The sequence below is a fragment of the Rana temporaria genome, chromosome 3, assembly GCF_905171775.1.
Source record: "Rana temporaria chromosome 3, aRanTem1.1, whole genome shotgun sequence".
NCBI lineage: Eukaryota > Metazoa > Chordata > Amphibia > Anura > Ranidae > Rana > Rana temporaria.
Genome location: NC_053491.1, coordinates 113,424,002 through 113,439,863, shown reverse-complemented (window position 1 = coordinate 113,439,863; position 15,862 = coordinate 113,424,002). Strand labels below are relative to the sequence as shown.

At 43.0% G+C, this 15,862-nt stretch overlaps 1 protein-coding gene across 1 annotated transcript in view; it reads right to left on the bottom strand.

The window, feature by feature from the left end:
- The window catches only part of IL15RA (interleukin 15 receptor subunit alpha), a 109,501-nt gene extending 95,042 nt beyond the window's left edge, over positions 1–14,459 (bottom strand). Inside the window, exon 1 of the mRNA XM_040343276.1 lies at positions 14,155–14,459. Within this exon, the coding sequence (XP_040199210.1) occupies positions 14,155–14,368 (214 nt within the window). The 5' untranslated portion in view covers positions 14,369–14,459. The remainder of the gene's footprint in view (positions 1–14,154) is intronic.
- Between the last annotated feature and the right edge of the window lie 1,403 nt (positions 14,460–15,862).

Sequence of the window (15,862 nt, the reverse complement as noted above, 5' to 3'; positions counted from 1 at the left end):
CTTTTCTTGGCGCCGGGAAGTGCACTGTGTAGTCCCCCTTTGAGCGTTTTTTTTGGTGCACTCTTTTTTAAGAAACAAGTGCATAAGTGATTGAATTCCAAGTGATTAAACTTAAAGGCCTGGATTCACGTAACACTTACGCGGCGTATCTCAAGATAAGCCGCGTAAATGTAACGATAAGCCACCGTATCTGTGCGCTGTGCCCATAGAACTAGATACGCCTGAAAATAGGCTTCTTACGACCGACGTAACTTGCCTACGCCAGCGTAAATTGGGCGCATATTTACGCTGGAGGCATATGGGAAATTCGATTCCCATATACAAATGAGTGAGATACGCCGATTCACGAACGTACTTGCGCCCGGCGCATTAATATACACTGTTTACGTAGGTCGTACGTCCGGCGTAAAGTTAAGCCTCATAAAGCAGGGGTAAGTCATGTTAAGGTATGGACCAGGGAACAGCCGTAGTATTTTACGTCGTTTACGTAGTAGTACTTGAATAGGGCTGGGCGTAGGTTACGTCACGTCGTAGGCAGTGATTCAACGTATCTTATGGAGTATTTACGACGTGATTCTGATGCATGCGTACTGGGATGCATCCACGAGGCGGCGCATGCGCCGTTTGTTCGGCCCATCATTTACATGGGGTCACGCTTTATTTAAATGGATCACGCCCACCTTCCACCTACTTTGAATTAGGCGGGCTTACGCCGACGATTTTACGTTACGCCGGCACAACGTTGGGAGCATTTGCATTGTGAATTGGGTGCTTGCCTCTCTGCTTGACGTCGGCGTAGCGCATATGAGATGCGCTATGCCCGCCTAAAAATGCGCCGATCTACCTGAATCCAGCCCAAAGTGTCCAAAAAAATCTTCTTAAGAAATCTTGCTTGAAACCTTCCACCACACCATAGTCACTGAGCACTATGGTGTGGTGGAAGGTTTCAAGCAAGATTTCTTAAGAAGATTTTTTTGGACACTTTAAGTTTAATCACTTAGAATTCAATCACTTATAGACTTGGCTTGTTAATACTGATTAATCTTTTCTATCACTGGATGAACGTTTTTTCTTTTGAACATTCAGTTATTTATATATATATATATATATATATATATATATATATATATATATATATATATATATATATATATATATATATATATATATATATATATATATATATATATATATATATATATATATATATTTGTTATTATTTTATTTTAAACTTATATATACACTGCTCAAAAAAATTTAAGGAACACTTTTGAATAAGAACTCCTGGGGTATTGAGCTGGTCAGTTAAGTAGCAGAGGGGGAGGGGTGTATACAGAGGGGGTTGTTAATTTCAATTAACAGCAAAGTAGCTTAACAACAGGTGCACTAGATGGGCAACAATGAGACGACCTCTAAAACATGATTTTTTTTCCCCTACTCATCTTTTCTGACTGTTTTTCACTAGTTTTGCATTTGGCTAGGGTCAGTGTCACTACTGGTAGCACAAGGCGATACTTGGACCCTATAAAGGTTGCATAGGCAGTCCAACTCCTCCAGGATGGCACATCAAAACGTGTCATTGCCAGGTTTGCCATGTCTCCCAGCACAGTCTAAAGAGCATGGAGGAGATTCCAGGAGACAGGCAGTTACTCTAGGAGAGCTGGACAGAGCAGTAGAAGGTCCTTAACCCATCAGCAGGACCGGTATCTGCTCCTTTGTGCAAGGAGGAACAGGATAAGCACTGCCAGAGCCCTACAAAATGACCTCCAGCAGGCTACTGGTGTGAATGTTTCTGACCAAACAATCAGAAACAGACTTCATGGGGGTGGCCTGAGGGCCCAATGTCCTCTAGTGTGCTCTGTGCTCACTGCTGGACACTGTAAAGCTCAATTGGCAGGTCCGCCACTGGTGTCCCATGCTTTTCACAGATGAGAGCAGGTTCACCCTGAGCATATGTGACAGATGTGAAAGGGTCTGGAGAAGCCACGGAGAACTTTATGCTGCCTGTAACATTGTTCAGCATGACCGGTTTGGTGGTGGGTCAGTGATGGTCTGGTGAGGCATATCCATGGAGGGACGCACAGACCTCCACAGGCAACACAATGGCACCCTGACTGCCATTAGGTATCGGGATGAAATCCTTGGACCCATTGTCAGACCCTACGCTGGTGCAGTGGGTCCTGGGTTCCTCCTGCTGCACGACAATGCCCGGCCTCATGTGGTGAGAGCATGCAGCCAGTTCCTGGAGGATTAAAAAATGTATACCATTGAATGGCCCCCACTCTCACCTGACCTAAATCCAAAAGAACACCTCTGGGACATTATGTTTTGGTCCATCCAGTGCCGCCAGGTTGCACCTGCATACCATCTGTTGTCTCAGATGGTGTTGTCAGGCATGCATACAAGCACTTGGGGGCCATACAAACTACTGAAGACCATTTTGAGTTGTTGCAATGAAATTTCAGCAAAATGGACTAGCTTGCTGCATAATTTTTATTACTTTGATTTTCGTTTTTTTTTTTGAATTTAGCATGAGATTTTTGCCCATTGAGATCTGATATGTTTTCAAAGTGTTCCTATAATTTTTTTGAGCAGTGTATATTGCAAGTATATATGTGCTCAGACCTCAGCCACACATACTGTAGACAAACCTCAAACGAGAAGGCCGGCAACATGGTGTGTTATGCTCATAAGAATCTTCTTCATATTAGGTCCCTCAGGAGTAAAAAATCTTATGCACAAGAGATATTGATGCGTGTCAGCCCAGCTGGGCTTTAGTCATAAAGGTGTCAAAATCTATTGTGCATAGGATTTTTTTACTCCTGATGGACCTACAAAAAAAACATTTTTATAAACACACTGGCCCATATTCACAAAGGACTTACGACGGCGTATCTCCACGTACGCTGTCGTAAGTCCGAATGTGCGCCGTCATATCTTTGCGACTGATTCATAGAATCAGCTACACCTCACTGTTGCCAAGATACGAGCGGCGTAAGTCTCCTACGCCGTCGTATCTTGGGGTGCATATTTACGCTGGCCGCTTCCGTAAATAGGGTACGCTACGCCCAACTAAAGATACGCCATTGTATCTGAATCTGGCTCACTGAGGTTTTAGCCTTCTTGTTTGATGTTTGTCTTAAAGCGGAGTTTCACTCAAGTGGAACTTCCGCTTATCCGTCTCCTCCTACCCTCCGGTGTCACATTTGGCACCTTTCAGGGGGGATGGGGGAACGAGTACCTGTTTTTTGACAGGTACCGTTCCCCAAATCCCAAGACGGCACCATCTCTTGGTAGTTCGGCCCCCCTCCTCTTTCCTCCGCCGCTGGGCCAATTAGAAAGCGCAGCAGGCTTTGCGCAGTAGGGAACCAGCTGTGAAGCTGAAAGGCTTCACTGCCAGGTTCCCGTATCAGGAATGGTGGCAGCTGCACATGATAGCTGATCAGAAGATCGGCTGGGGTGCTGACATTACTGGCTCCCTGGACAGGTAAGCGTCCATATATTAAAAGTCAGCAGGGGGGCTGGACCTCCTCTTTAAGTAACTCTCCACCTTTTGGTCCATAGGGTCTTTGAGTGCACCTCTATCCTTGAATGAAAGATCAGTTTTCTTAGAAACTTTGGACAGAGAAGCATCCAATCAAGAGCACTTTTCCCATAAGCCTGCACCTTCCTCTCTAAAGGGGAATGTCCTTTTAAGGCAGTTTGGAAGAAAGACTTTCTTCTCTGGTTCTTTCCATTTATATAGAATGGTCTCTGGTGTCTTTAAGAGTGCGATGTGCTGGAAATGTTCACAGTTGTTTTTTTCTGCAAGCCTGCATAGTCAAGCGTGTACGTACATGACTTTCTCTTCCTCCTCAAACCCTAGGGTATCATGCATCACTTTCAGTAGTTCTTCTGTTTTATCAGTGGGACAGAAGAACCTCTGTGACTTACTTTTCCTCTCCTCTCCGTGCTCCTCCTCTTCTGAGTCCGATTCATCACTTGAGTTTATCTCCAATTCTTCTGACATACCCTACTCCTCCACTATTGTACTCCGAGTAGGAGCAGCTGCTAACGTGGTGAACCAGAAGTACTCGGCAATGCCTCACTTTGGGAAGACTCTTGAAGGAAAGATCTAAAGAACTGGATGTACCATTTCTTACTTCATGCTATCAATGAACTCTTTGACACTAGTTTGTCAAGATAATCTTATAGGAAAAAGTGGGGTTGGGACTTTATATGAGGCATGTGGTTTGCACCACCACAGGCCTCCATCCCTAAAAGGGTTTAAAAAAAATGGAAGGTTGGGACTTTAAATGAGATGCGATTAGTAAAATGCGATTAAATATACATATGGAAAATACAAAAATTCTTACCATAATAGCCAGGCTCAAAAATACCAAACCAAAGAAACACAAAACCAAATTAATTTGTCTAACTGTATGTAATTAAAACAGAGGTTTAGTTGCAGTCATTTGCAAATGATCAAGAAAATGTCAAGATAATCTTGGCAAAGCGGCTTTTTCTAAGAGCTTGACATTTTCTTTTTGCAGGACGCACGTCCCTCTTTCATGAAGCTGTCCTGGAAGATGACTTGGGAAAGTTAAGTAACCCTCTTTTGGACCAGCCTTTTCAGATAGGGTTCTTCCAGTATTTGCTGGCAATGGACTCTGTCTCCTCTCTGGGGAACTACTGATATCAATTATCTTTTTAGCACTCTGTGGGGACAGTCTTCCCACTTAATGGTGTAAGAGTGTCCTTCTCCCACAGACCTTTATCTTAAAGGGGTTGTAAAGGTAAAAAAAATAAAAATCCCTAAATGGCTTCCTTTGCCTTAGTGCAGTCCTCTTTCACTTACCTCATCTTGCGATTTTGCTTCTTAATGTCCTTATTTCTTCTGAGAAATCCTCACTTCCTGTTCTTCTGTCTGTAACTACACACAGTAATGGGAGGCTTTCTCCCTGGTTTGGAAAAAGCCTCTTGAGGGGGGAGATGGCGAGCAGGAGGGTCAGAACACTCTCTACTTTGCAGATAGAGAAAGGAGCTGTGTGTTAGTGGGCGTCCTGACACTCCTGCTCGCCCCCTCCCCCCTCAAGAGGCTTTCTCCACACCAGGGAGAAAGCCTCCCATTACTGCGTGTAGTTACAGACAGAAGAACAGGAAGTGAGGATTTCTTAGAAGAAATAAGGACATTTAAAAGCAAAATCGAAGGATGACGTAAGTGATGAAGGACTGCACTAATGTAAAGGAAGCTATTTAGGGAATTTTTTTTTTACCTTTACAACCCCTTTAAGGTTTTTTTCTCCCATTGTAAATAATTGTATGCCACCACTATACCATCTACCAATGTAACAAAGCACTTTTTCACTGACCACCAATGTAACAGGCACTATCATTTTTACTGTCTGTGTTTCTTTCCTGTCCATTATTTTTTTTCCATGATTATTACTGAATTTCATATGAAGAACAGTGAGGTGTTCAAACTGATCTGCTCTTGTAGTCAAATATGCTAGGTATGGCACATTCTTCATTCTTTTATGTATTATTACATTTAAACTGTATTACTCATGCTAATGTACAGTTACCTAGAGAGTAACAATTTAGCAGAGGGTTCCCCTAGACATAAAAATTATTTCACGTGTTCCACTATGTCAGCAGTGTTAAAAAGTTTTAAATAAATTACATCTTAAGCTTCTATATCATTTGTTGTATCTCAGTCCTGTAAATATACTGCTAAAACTTCATATATACATACATGCACTCAGGGCCGCCATCAGGAATTATGGGGCCCCTTACACCGCTTCAGGCATGGGCCCCCTGGAGCAGAGACCAGGAGGGGAGGGGTGCTGCCGCCTGAAATTGAGAAGCGAGGGGGGCCCTTTACAAAAAAAAAGAAGAACTAAAGAAAAATATAAATATATATAAAAAAGGCGGGGTAGCCATCCGGGGCCTTGGGGACCTCTTGGCCCTTTAATAAAATATATATATATATATATATATATATATATATATACACTCAAATTATTTATTTAGTTTATAAAAATAAATTACAAAAAAAGGCGGGTTGCCATTCGGGACCTCTGGGCCCTTTAATAATAATAATAATAATAATAAAAAAAGAAACCTCTGGGCCCTTTAATAAAAAATAAATAAAAACAAATATATATATATAAAAAAAGGGGGAGTTTCCATCCAGACCAGACAGTACAGACCAAAAGTTTGGACACACCTTCTCAATCAAAGAGTTTTCTTTATTTTCATGACTATGGAAATTTTAGATTCACACTGAAGGCATCAAAACTATGAAGTAACACATGTGGAATTATGCATAACAAAAAAGTGTGAAACAACTGAAAATATATTTCATATTCTAGGTTCTTCAAAGTAGCCACCTTTTGCAGCAGACACATCTCTAGAACTGGTAAGAGGAGACTGTGTGAATCAGGCCTTCATGGTAGAATATCTGCTAGGAAACCACTGCTAAAGAAAGGCAACAAGCAGAAGAGACTTGTTTGGGCTAAAGAACACAAGGAATGGACATTAGACCAGTGGAAATCTGTGCTTTGGTCTGATGAGTCCAAACTTGAGATCTTTGGTTCCAACCCCCGTGTCCTTGTGCGACGCAGAAAAGGTGAACGGATGGACTCTACATGCCTGGTTCCCACCGTGAAGCATGGAGGAGGAGGTGTGATGGTGTGGGGGTGCTTTGCTGGTGACACTGTTGGGGATTTAATCAAAATTGAAGGCATACTGAACCAGCATGGCTACCACAGCATCTTGCAGCGGCATACTATTCCATCCGGTTTGCGTTTAGTTGGACCATCATTTATTTTTCAACAGGAAAATGACCCCAAACACACCTCCAGGCTGTGTGAGGGCTATTTGACCAAGAAGGAGAGTTATGGGGTGCTGCGCCAGGTGACTACCTCTTGAAGCTCATCAAAGCAAAAGGTGGCTACTTTGAAGAACCTAGAATATGAAATATATTTTCAGTTGTTTCACACTTTTTTGTTATGTATAATTCCACATGTGTTAATTCATAGTTTTGAAAGAGAAGGTGTGTCCAAACTTTTGGTCTGTACTGTTTATATATATAAAAAAAGGGGGACCTTCGGACCCCTAAAAAAAAAAAATATATATAAATTGACCCTTTAATAAAAAAAAAAAATATATATTTTTTTATAAAAAAAAAAAAAGGGGGGGGGGTTGCCATCCGGGGCCCTGGGGACCTCCGGACCTCTAAAAAAAAAAAAAAATGGCCCTTTATTAAAAATAAAAATATATTTAAAAAAAAAATTATTTTTTTTAGGGGGTTGCCATCCGGGCCCCTGGGGACCTCCGGCCCCTTACAGGTGTACTGCCTGTACCCCCTGATGGCGGACCTGCATGCACTTCAGCCATGACTGTATGGACTTTTTCAGTGGAACATGTCTCTGCAATATGTATTGCAATGGCCACCAAGTGACCAAGTGACAATGGAGGAGCACTACTGGAAGACAGGGACAGAATACTGTCACTCTTAATGGGAAGTAACTTGAACAAGGACATTCATGGCTGGATCATCAGGTATTAGTTTACTAAAAAGTGAAGTTTCAAAATAGGAATAATTAACAAGTTAGTATGCTTATTATTGATTTTAGCAATTAGGTTTATATTAGGTTTAAAACAAACCTGCGCTCTTGTCCATGCCCACCCTGGCCAGCAACACATTGGCTCCCTGCAGCTTCATTTAGCAAGAAAAGAGAGACCTGTGCAAGTTCTCAGGGGCTCATAGTGGAACTGTAATCACCTTATCTAAAAGTCCTATATTGCAGAAGCGATATAAGGGTTGATTTACTAAAGGCAAATACGCCGTTCACTTTTCTAGGGAAGTTGCACTTTACAAGGGATTTTCCCCAGATCTTAGTGAATGCGGTAAAATCTAACTTTGCAAAGAATGCCCAATCATGTGCAAGGAAAATAATAAAAAAAAAAAAAATCTTACTTGCAAATAAATAGATGATGGAAGTCAGCAAACCTGTATCTCATTCACTAAGCTCTGGGAAAAATTCTGTGCAAAGTGAATAGTCTATGGGCCGGATTCAGATACCTGAGCGTATCTTTCCTCCCGCGTAACGTATCTCCGATACGTTACGCCGATGTAACTTTGGGCGGTCGTTCGTTTCTGAATCGGCGTAAATACTAATTTGCATATTCCTTGCATAAAAACATACGGAAGCGCCACCTAGCGGCCAGCCTGAAAATGCAGCCTAAGATATGACGGTGTAAGACACTTACACCTGTCGGATATTAGGGATATCTATGCGTAACTGATTCTCTGAATCAGGCGCATAGATACGACCGACCGCACTCGTATGCCGTCGTATCTCTTTTCTGAATCTGGCCCTATATTTTTTTTTATCCAAACTTTTTTTATTGACAAGAATAAAAAGTGACTACACATTGTAGGAAAAAAAGATATTAGCATTATATACAATGCTTAAGCATTGTATATAAGATCTACAGTGAAATAAAGACCGTCACGTCATATTTGGAGCATATACAAGGTTTTAAAGGATATAAAAATAATTTAAAAAAGGGGAAAAAACAAAACAACCAGAGCTTTTGAGATGGACAATTGCTCAGAACGGTGTCTTTTTTCTACACTCGGATATAAAACTCAGAAATACCCAAGCTCAGGCCAATACCATTGTAACTCTTGGTGGGTTCAAAATTGTAACCGCCTATCCATCACTAGTTGTGGTGGGGCAAGTTTTGGGTTATCAAGCCAACTCTGCCAAATGACATTACTTACATGTTTTAACCACTTTTCAAAGGCAATAAGCTACTCGTTCTCTAGGTAGACGGGAGTTAACACAGGCGATCCACTGCACCCTAGTAGGCATGGTGGCTGCCAACCAAAATCGGGTAATCAGTTTTTTTAGCGAGGTACAATAATCTGGTCACCATAGTGTAAATACCTTCTGAATACATTTCAGCATCTATTGCACCCAACAAGCATACTAATGGATCAAGAGATATAGGTGTTTGGGCTAGGTCAGGGATAACCTACACAATCTCTGCCCAATATAAGGCAATTTTCGGGCAAGTCCATATCATGTGTATGAAGTCTCCTCTGACCATTGAGCATTTCGGGCATAAAGGAGAATCTCTTTGGACCCAATCATATCATTTTTGTAGGCAAACGATAGGCTCTGTGCAATATGAATAATTGTGAGAGCTTATGTGCAGCTGATACAGATGCAGCAGGAAGTGCCTCCAGGGCCATGTCCCATTGATCACCATCTATATCTCCATAATCAGTAACCCAATGAGAACTCTGCACGCAAGTTGATCATACGCCTTTAGGGTACCACCAGTATATAGTTGGTGAAAGCACCAGACCCCTTGTTGCCTCCATGAGGAAAATCTCTGCAGTTTATATAGTTCAGGATAGTTAGGATTGTTCCACAATGGAGTGAGCTCCATAGGGCCTGCAATGGATAATGCTTCCCTAGCTGCAAGGCAAACTTTCCTAAGCAGACCTGCCATTGGTATATTTGTTTTTAGTAAATCAACTCCAATGTATGTAGCATCTGCAATAAAAAGCCTGCCTGGTCACCCTTTTTAAATTACTCCCTTCCCAGCCTTACATGAGAAGCTGGGCTAATCAGCAGCGCTGTCATGTGAGAGTAATGCCGCGTACACACCATCATTTTTCAGCATGAAAGAAAACGTTGTTTTTCAGCATGTCCAAAAAACAAAGTTTTCCCAACTTCATCATTAAAAACGACGTTACCCACACACCATCGTTTTAAAAAAATGATGAACAAAGCGCGGTGACGTACAATGGCACTCTTAAGGGGAAGTTCCATTCACCTTTGGGCTGCTTTAGCTGATTCCTTGTTAGTAAAAGACGATTTGCGCTTTTTTGTCTGTTACAGCGTGATGAATGTGCTTACTCCATTACGAACGGTAATTTTACCAGAACGAGCGCTCCCATCTCATAACTTGCTTCTGAGCATGCGCGGTTTTAAAACGTCGTTTTATCCCACACACGATCATTTTTTACAACCCGAAAAACTTTTTTTTTTTAAAACGACATTAAAAAATGCAGCATGTTCGAAATTATCGTGTGTACGCGGCATAAGAGAAACTAAATTGGTCACTAGAATTTTTTCAAGATCAATGTGTTTTTGCTTGTACTTTTTGAACAAATATAAAAAAAACACCTTCAATACTATTGTCAACAGACAAAAGGGTGCAAATAATATTTATGATTTGTTAGATTTTACATATGCTTTAAAGTGGGGTCGGCAAGCTAGGACACAGGGTGGTCCTAAGCAACCAATTACCAGCTTGCTAATATGAAAAGTCACTCTGCCAGCTGCTGCCCTCTGTTCAGAACTGTGCTGCCTCACGGTCTCAGCTGTGTACAGAGGTAGGACACTACTGTGGGAGGGAAGGGGGACCAAAGGTTACTGCTATAGGGGGGGGAGGGTGATGTGAAGGGGGCAGAGGACACTGTTTCGGGCAGAGTCACCCAAATGGTAGCGTCCTCTACCCCTCCCCCCGAACCTTGCATTCTGAGCACAACACACTCTTGAAACCTGCATTCTGAGAGCAATGCACTCCTGAAACCTGCATTCTGAGAAAAATGCACTCCAGAACACTGCATTCTGAATTTAATGCACTCCTTAACCCTGCATTCTGAGCATAATACACTGGTGAACCTTGCATTCTCTGCATAACACACTCCTAAACCCTACACTCTTGTAATATTTTTTTTTTATCCGAGTAACAATATTTTATCAAGAAAAAAAGGCCGGTCTTACTACCTTTTTTTTGGGATACACTGTGCCAATTTGCATGATACTGTACTACCATGTGATCTTGTGTCCACAAATACACTGCGTTTGTGATCTACGTTTGGGGTTAACAATGTATTATCACCCACAGTAGATCACAACGGCAATGTGTTTTGAACATGTTGCAGGAAACATACATGGAACATGCCTTTCTGTCACTGTGTTCTGGTGTGAACCAGCCCTAACAACAGGAAACTGTGCCTGGTGATCTTTGACTTTATCGGTGCTGTTCAAGCAGCTCCATCTCTCGAAAGTTGTCTACCACTCTCTTGTATTGTACAATTACAGCAAAATGCCAACGTCTCTTTGAAGCCCACGCCCCAACCCATGTATATCTTCCATTAAATCACTCCCATATCACCCCTTCTTAGGTTGCAGACAGTACAAAATATTCAGTGTTTTTGCATATTTGGTTTTCAGAAGGATAGATTACAGCTTATGTTTCCCAGTGAGATCTGTTGCCTCTTTGTAAAATGTGTAAGGACTCTACATCTGACCATTGTAACACATGGTCCTTATAGGCACACAGGGAGAAGTTTGGGAAGAAAAGTAAGTAGGCCACTTTCACATGGACAGGACCACCTAGTTTGCCTGTTCGTTTTTCAAGTGGGCCAGTTTAGAAGCTCCATGTTGGTGTAAAACCCTCTAGTGTGCTAGACGTGATAGTGGTTAAGTTTTTGTTAGTGTAGGTAAATTCCAGGATTGGCTAGCAGCCAAGCCTGTCTCTTAGGTCTGGATTTGGAGTGACTGAGGCAAAACTGGGAGAATCACAGGAAGCATCACTAAGAGTTCCCACTTCTTTCCAGAACCTTCTGGAACCTTCTGGAAAGGAAGGAGGAGAGAGCAGGTGGTGCTGTCTGGAGTGTTCTGGGGAGCCCTGACCAATCCCCATTCTGGATTGGCAGGCCCCCTCAAATGCTCTGGGTCAGCCCAGCTGGGGAGGAGTAGTTTGGGTGGAAGCTGGAGATTGAGTGCTAGGCTGTCGTGACCTTTGAGGGAGCTCCCCAGTCTAAGGGGGGGGGGTGATCTTGGGCCTGGGTGCGGACAGGACCCTGTCAAGACACATGGAGGTGTCCTTTACAGGTGGCACGGGAGCAGGAGAGTCCTGCCAGGCAAGTCTCCAGGTATTACAAGTTGCAGCCAGGAGGGCTGGTTAGTGATGCACAGTCAGGAGGACTGGGGAGGCACACGTGAGAGGACTTGGAGAGTGCAGTCTGGGATGGGTGCAGAGCCACGGGCAGTGGAAAGAGGCAGCTGCAGCCAGGTGGGCTGGCAGGGCCTGAAGAGGTAGTGCTGGGATCAGTTACCACGTGGACAGCTAGCATTGGGACTACCAATATTTTTGCTACACCATAGGGGCCCGAGGTCCCTGCCTACAAATGACATTAGCTTTAGGCCTGACTGAGTCAGTGTCGGGCCTGCAAATCAGTGCTAGCTGGTCCTGGGAGTGATAGTCTGCATGCACGTTTTGTGCTGTAGGAAGAGAGGAGGTGTATATACTGGAGATGTATATAGTTCTCAAGTCCCTATATCTGTTTCTACTATCAACTGGGCATCTCATTATTTCCCTATCCCCATCCAAGTTGAATTCCCCTAATAAAAATAACAAAAACAAGTGCAAGGACTGTTTTCTGTCTGATAAGTGACTGAAAATTGTGCACTTGGCTGGGCAGGGTGACAGACAGACCACAACTAACAGCAGCCCTTACGTGGGGTACCGCTACATTAGTCTATGAGAGACCAGATATAAATGGACTTGGGTCAGTTTACATCTAATTACCTCTGATTCCGTCCAGGCCAAAAATATAAAATAATCTAAAATAATCATATTAATAATGTAATGGTCTGCATCATTTTTAGACTTAAATGTGACGTATCTGAGAGAGCCTGATGTAAATGAAAGCAAGTCTATTAGATCCCTAGATCTAAGGCTGGATTCACGCCTATGCAGTTTTGGAGCTTTTTGCATTTTACAGATTTGTACTACAATCCATTAATCACTTGCTTACTGGGCACATATACCCCCTTCCTAACCAGAGGACTTTTTGCGATTCGGCACTGCGTCGCTTTAACTGACAATTGCACGGTCGTGCGACGTGGCTCCCAAACAAAATTGACGTCCTTTTTTTCACACAAATAGAGCTTTCTTTTGGTGGTATTTGATCACCTCTGCGGTTTTTATTTTTTGCGCTATAAACAAAAATAGAGCGACAATTTTGAAAAATATATATATAGATTTTTTACTTGTTGCTATAATAAATAGCTCAATTTTTTTTTTCTCAGTCTAGGCCGATATGTATTCTACATATTTTTGGTAAAAAAAAAAAAAATATCGCAATAAGCGACTGGTTTGCGCAAAAGTTTTAGCGCCTACAAAATAGGGGACAGAATTATTATTATTTTTTTTTTACTAGTAATGGCGGCGATCTGCGATTTTGATCGGTACTGCGACATTATGGCGGACACATCGGACACTTTTGACACATTTTTGGCACCATTCACATTTATACTGCGATCAGTGCTATAAATAAGCACTAATTACTGTATAAATGTGACTGGCATTGAAGGGGTTAACACTAGGGGGTGAGGAAGGGGTTAAATGTGTACCTTAGTGAGTGTTACTAACTGTTGGGGAAGGGGACTGACTGGGGGAGGTGACCGATCTGTGTCCCTATGTACAAGAGACACAGATCGGTCTCCTCTCTCCCTGACAGGACGTGGATCTGTGTGCTAGATCCACGTCCTTGTCTCTGTAACCGCCGATCGCGGGAGCCTGGCGGGCATCGCGGCCACCAGGCACGCGCATCGGCATCCCAGTGATGCGGCGTGCTCGCGCGCCCCCCAGTGGCCAGGAGGAGCGGAGGCACCCTGCAGCCGTATAAAGTCGTACGGCCGTCGGGAAGTGGTTAAACATGGTTTCCTATGGAACACGTTCTGTAGTTCAAATCTGCAAAATGCAAAAAAGCACAACAAATGCGTAGGTGTGAATCCAGCCTCAATCAGATCCAGAAAGCTTTTTAAATGCAGCAGTAAACTGCTCTATTCTGCTGCGATTAAAGACATTTTTTTGCTCTTTGAGACCAGATGGCATCCCCGTTAAAGGGGCCCCATGCAAACACAATCCAAAAATCTTTACATGTCACATTGAAATGTTTTTCAGCTGCTTGCAAGGAAACAAAGTATTTTATGCAAGAAAAATATAGCAACAATTTGTTAAGCCGGCAATCAACAATCAAGGTCTTTCCTTTGATTGGGAAAATATTAAGGACTGATAATACATTGACCGAGAATAACTAAGTGCATGCAGAAAAAGAGGGTCCATTCTTACCTGGAAGCGCAGTTTTTGATGTAGACATTTGGAGTGTCAGGACAAGCAGCACACAAAGTAGTAAAGCATGTATGGATGTAGTGAGCAGGGCCACGGCCATCAGACACAGCTCTGTGTCTTGTCTTCCGCCTGTGGAATTCCACAGTGGGGTAGCCAGAGGGGCTAAACTTCTACACACGTGTGCTTCGCATTTACATCTGCTTTGAGACAACATGGGGAGACTACATGCTTTGCCGTGTTGTAAGCCATGGAATCTTTATCGCTTTTCATAGCTTGAAGTCCCAGACACAGGGTGAATGCACACTTTCACTTTCATTTTTTACAAATGAAGTAATTTAAAGGGACAGTAGCCTTATTTGTTATGCATATGGTTTTTTTTTTTTCGCACGATGAGCTTGGAAATTCATGTTTTACAAAAATGTTTGCTCTCTAAATGTCATCAGTCCAATGAATACAATAACTACCCTCCAACAGTGAGACGTACCATGGCTTTCAGCAAGGCTTTTTTTCTCAGAAAATAGGTGCAAGAAACTCAATCACGACCCCCCGAAAACACACACACCCTCCAAACTTCATCATATAGTGGGTTAATAGTGTGGTTAAATTTCACTAACAGTGGGGGGATCTTAAGGGGCATTAAACACCAGGGCCTGTATTCAGAAAGATGAGCGCATCTTTCTGCGGGCGTATCATACGTTACGCCGCAAATTTGGGCACAAGTTCCGTATGCAGAAAGAACCTGCGCCCTTAGTTACGGCGGGGTAACGTATGTGTGGCGGCGTAAGCCTGCCTAATTCAAATGGGGATGTTGTGGGCGTGTTTTATTTAAATTTCACATGACCCCGCGTATTTTACGTTTTTTGTGAACGGCGCATGCGCCGTTCGTGAAAAAATCCCAGTGTGCATGCTCGAAATTACGCCGCAAAGCCTCATTGGTTTCGACGTGAATGTAACTTACGCAAAGCCCTATTCGCGAAGGACTTACGCAAACGACGTAAAATTTTCAAAACTCGGCGCGGGAACGACGTCCATACTTAACATAGGATACCCCTCATATAGCAGGGGTAACTTTACGCCGGAAAAAGCCGAACGTAAACGACGTAAAAAAAAGCGCCGGGCGGACGTACGTTTCTGAATCGGCGTATCTACCTAATTAGCATATTCCTCGCGTAAATATACGGAAGCGCCACCTAGCAGCCAGCATAAATATGCAGCCTAAGATACGACGGAGTAAGACACTTACGCCTGTTAAAGCTCTCTGAATGCCAGTCAAAGCCCCTGTCACTAAATAAAATGGTTAGCTTACAGTCTTGTTTACACCTTTGCTTTTGCTTGGTGTTTAAGTGAGGCTTTGGTGGGGCTTCAGTGTAGCTTCGGTGGGGCTCCTGTAAAGCTTCGGTGAGGCTTTGTGGGGCTTCGATGAGTCTTTGGTGTAGCTTCGATGGGGCTTCGGTGGGGCTCCGGTGAGGCTTCGATTAGGCTTCAGTGGGGCTTCAAGCGAGCTTTGCCATAGACTTCTATGGAGGCTTTGAAGATGCTTTGAAGAGATATAAAATATGACAGATGGCAGGCAACATCACAACAGAAGAAGACAGCCTCAGGACAAGAGCGACCCTTTTTGTTGTTAGCGGGTAACCGATGGCGAGAAAGAAGACATCGGCACGGGAGAAGATAGCTCTGGGAGAAGAATTTGTTGACTGGAGAGATG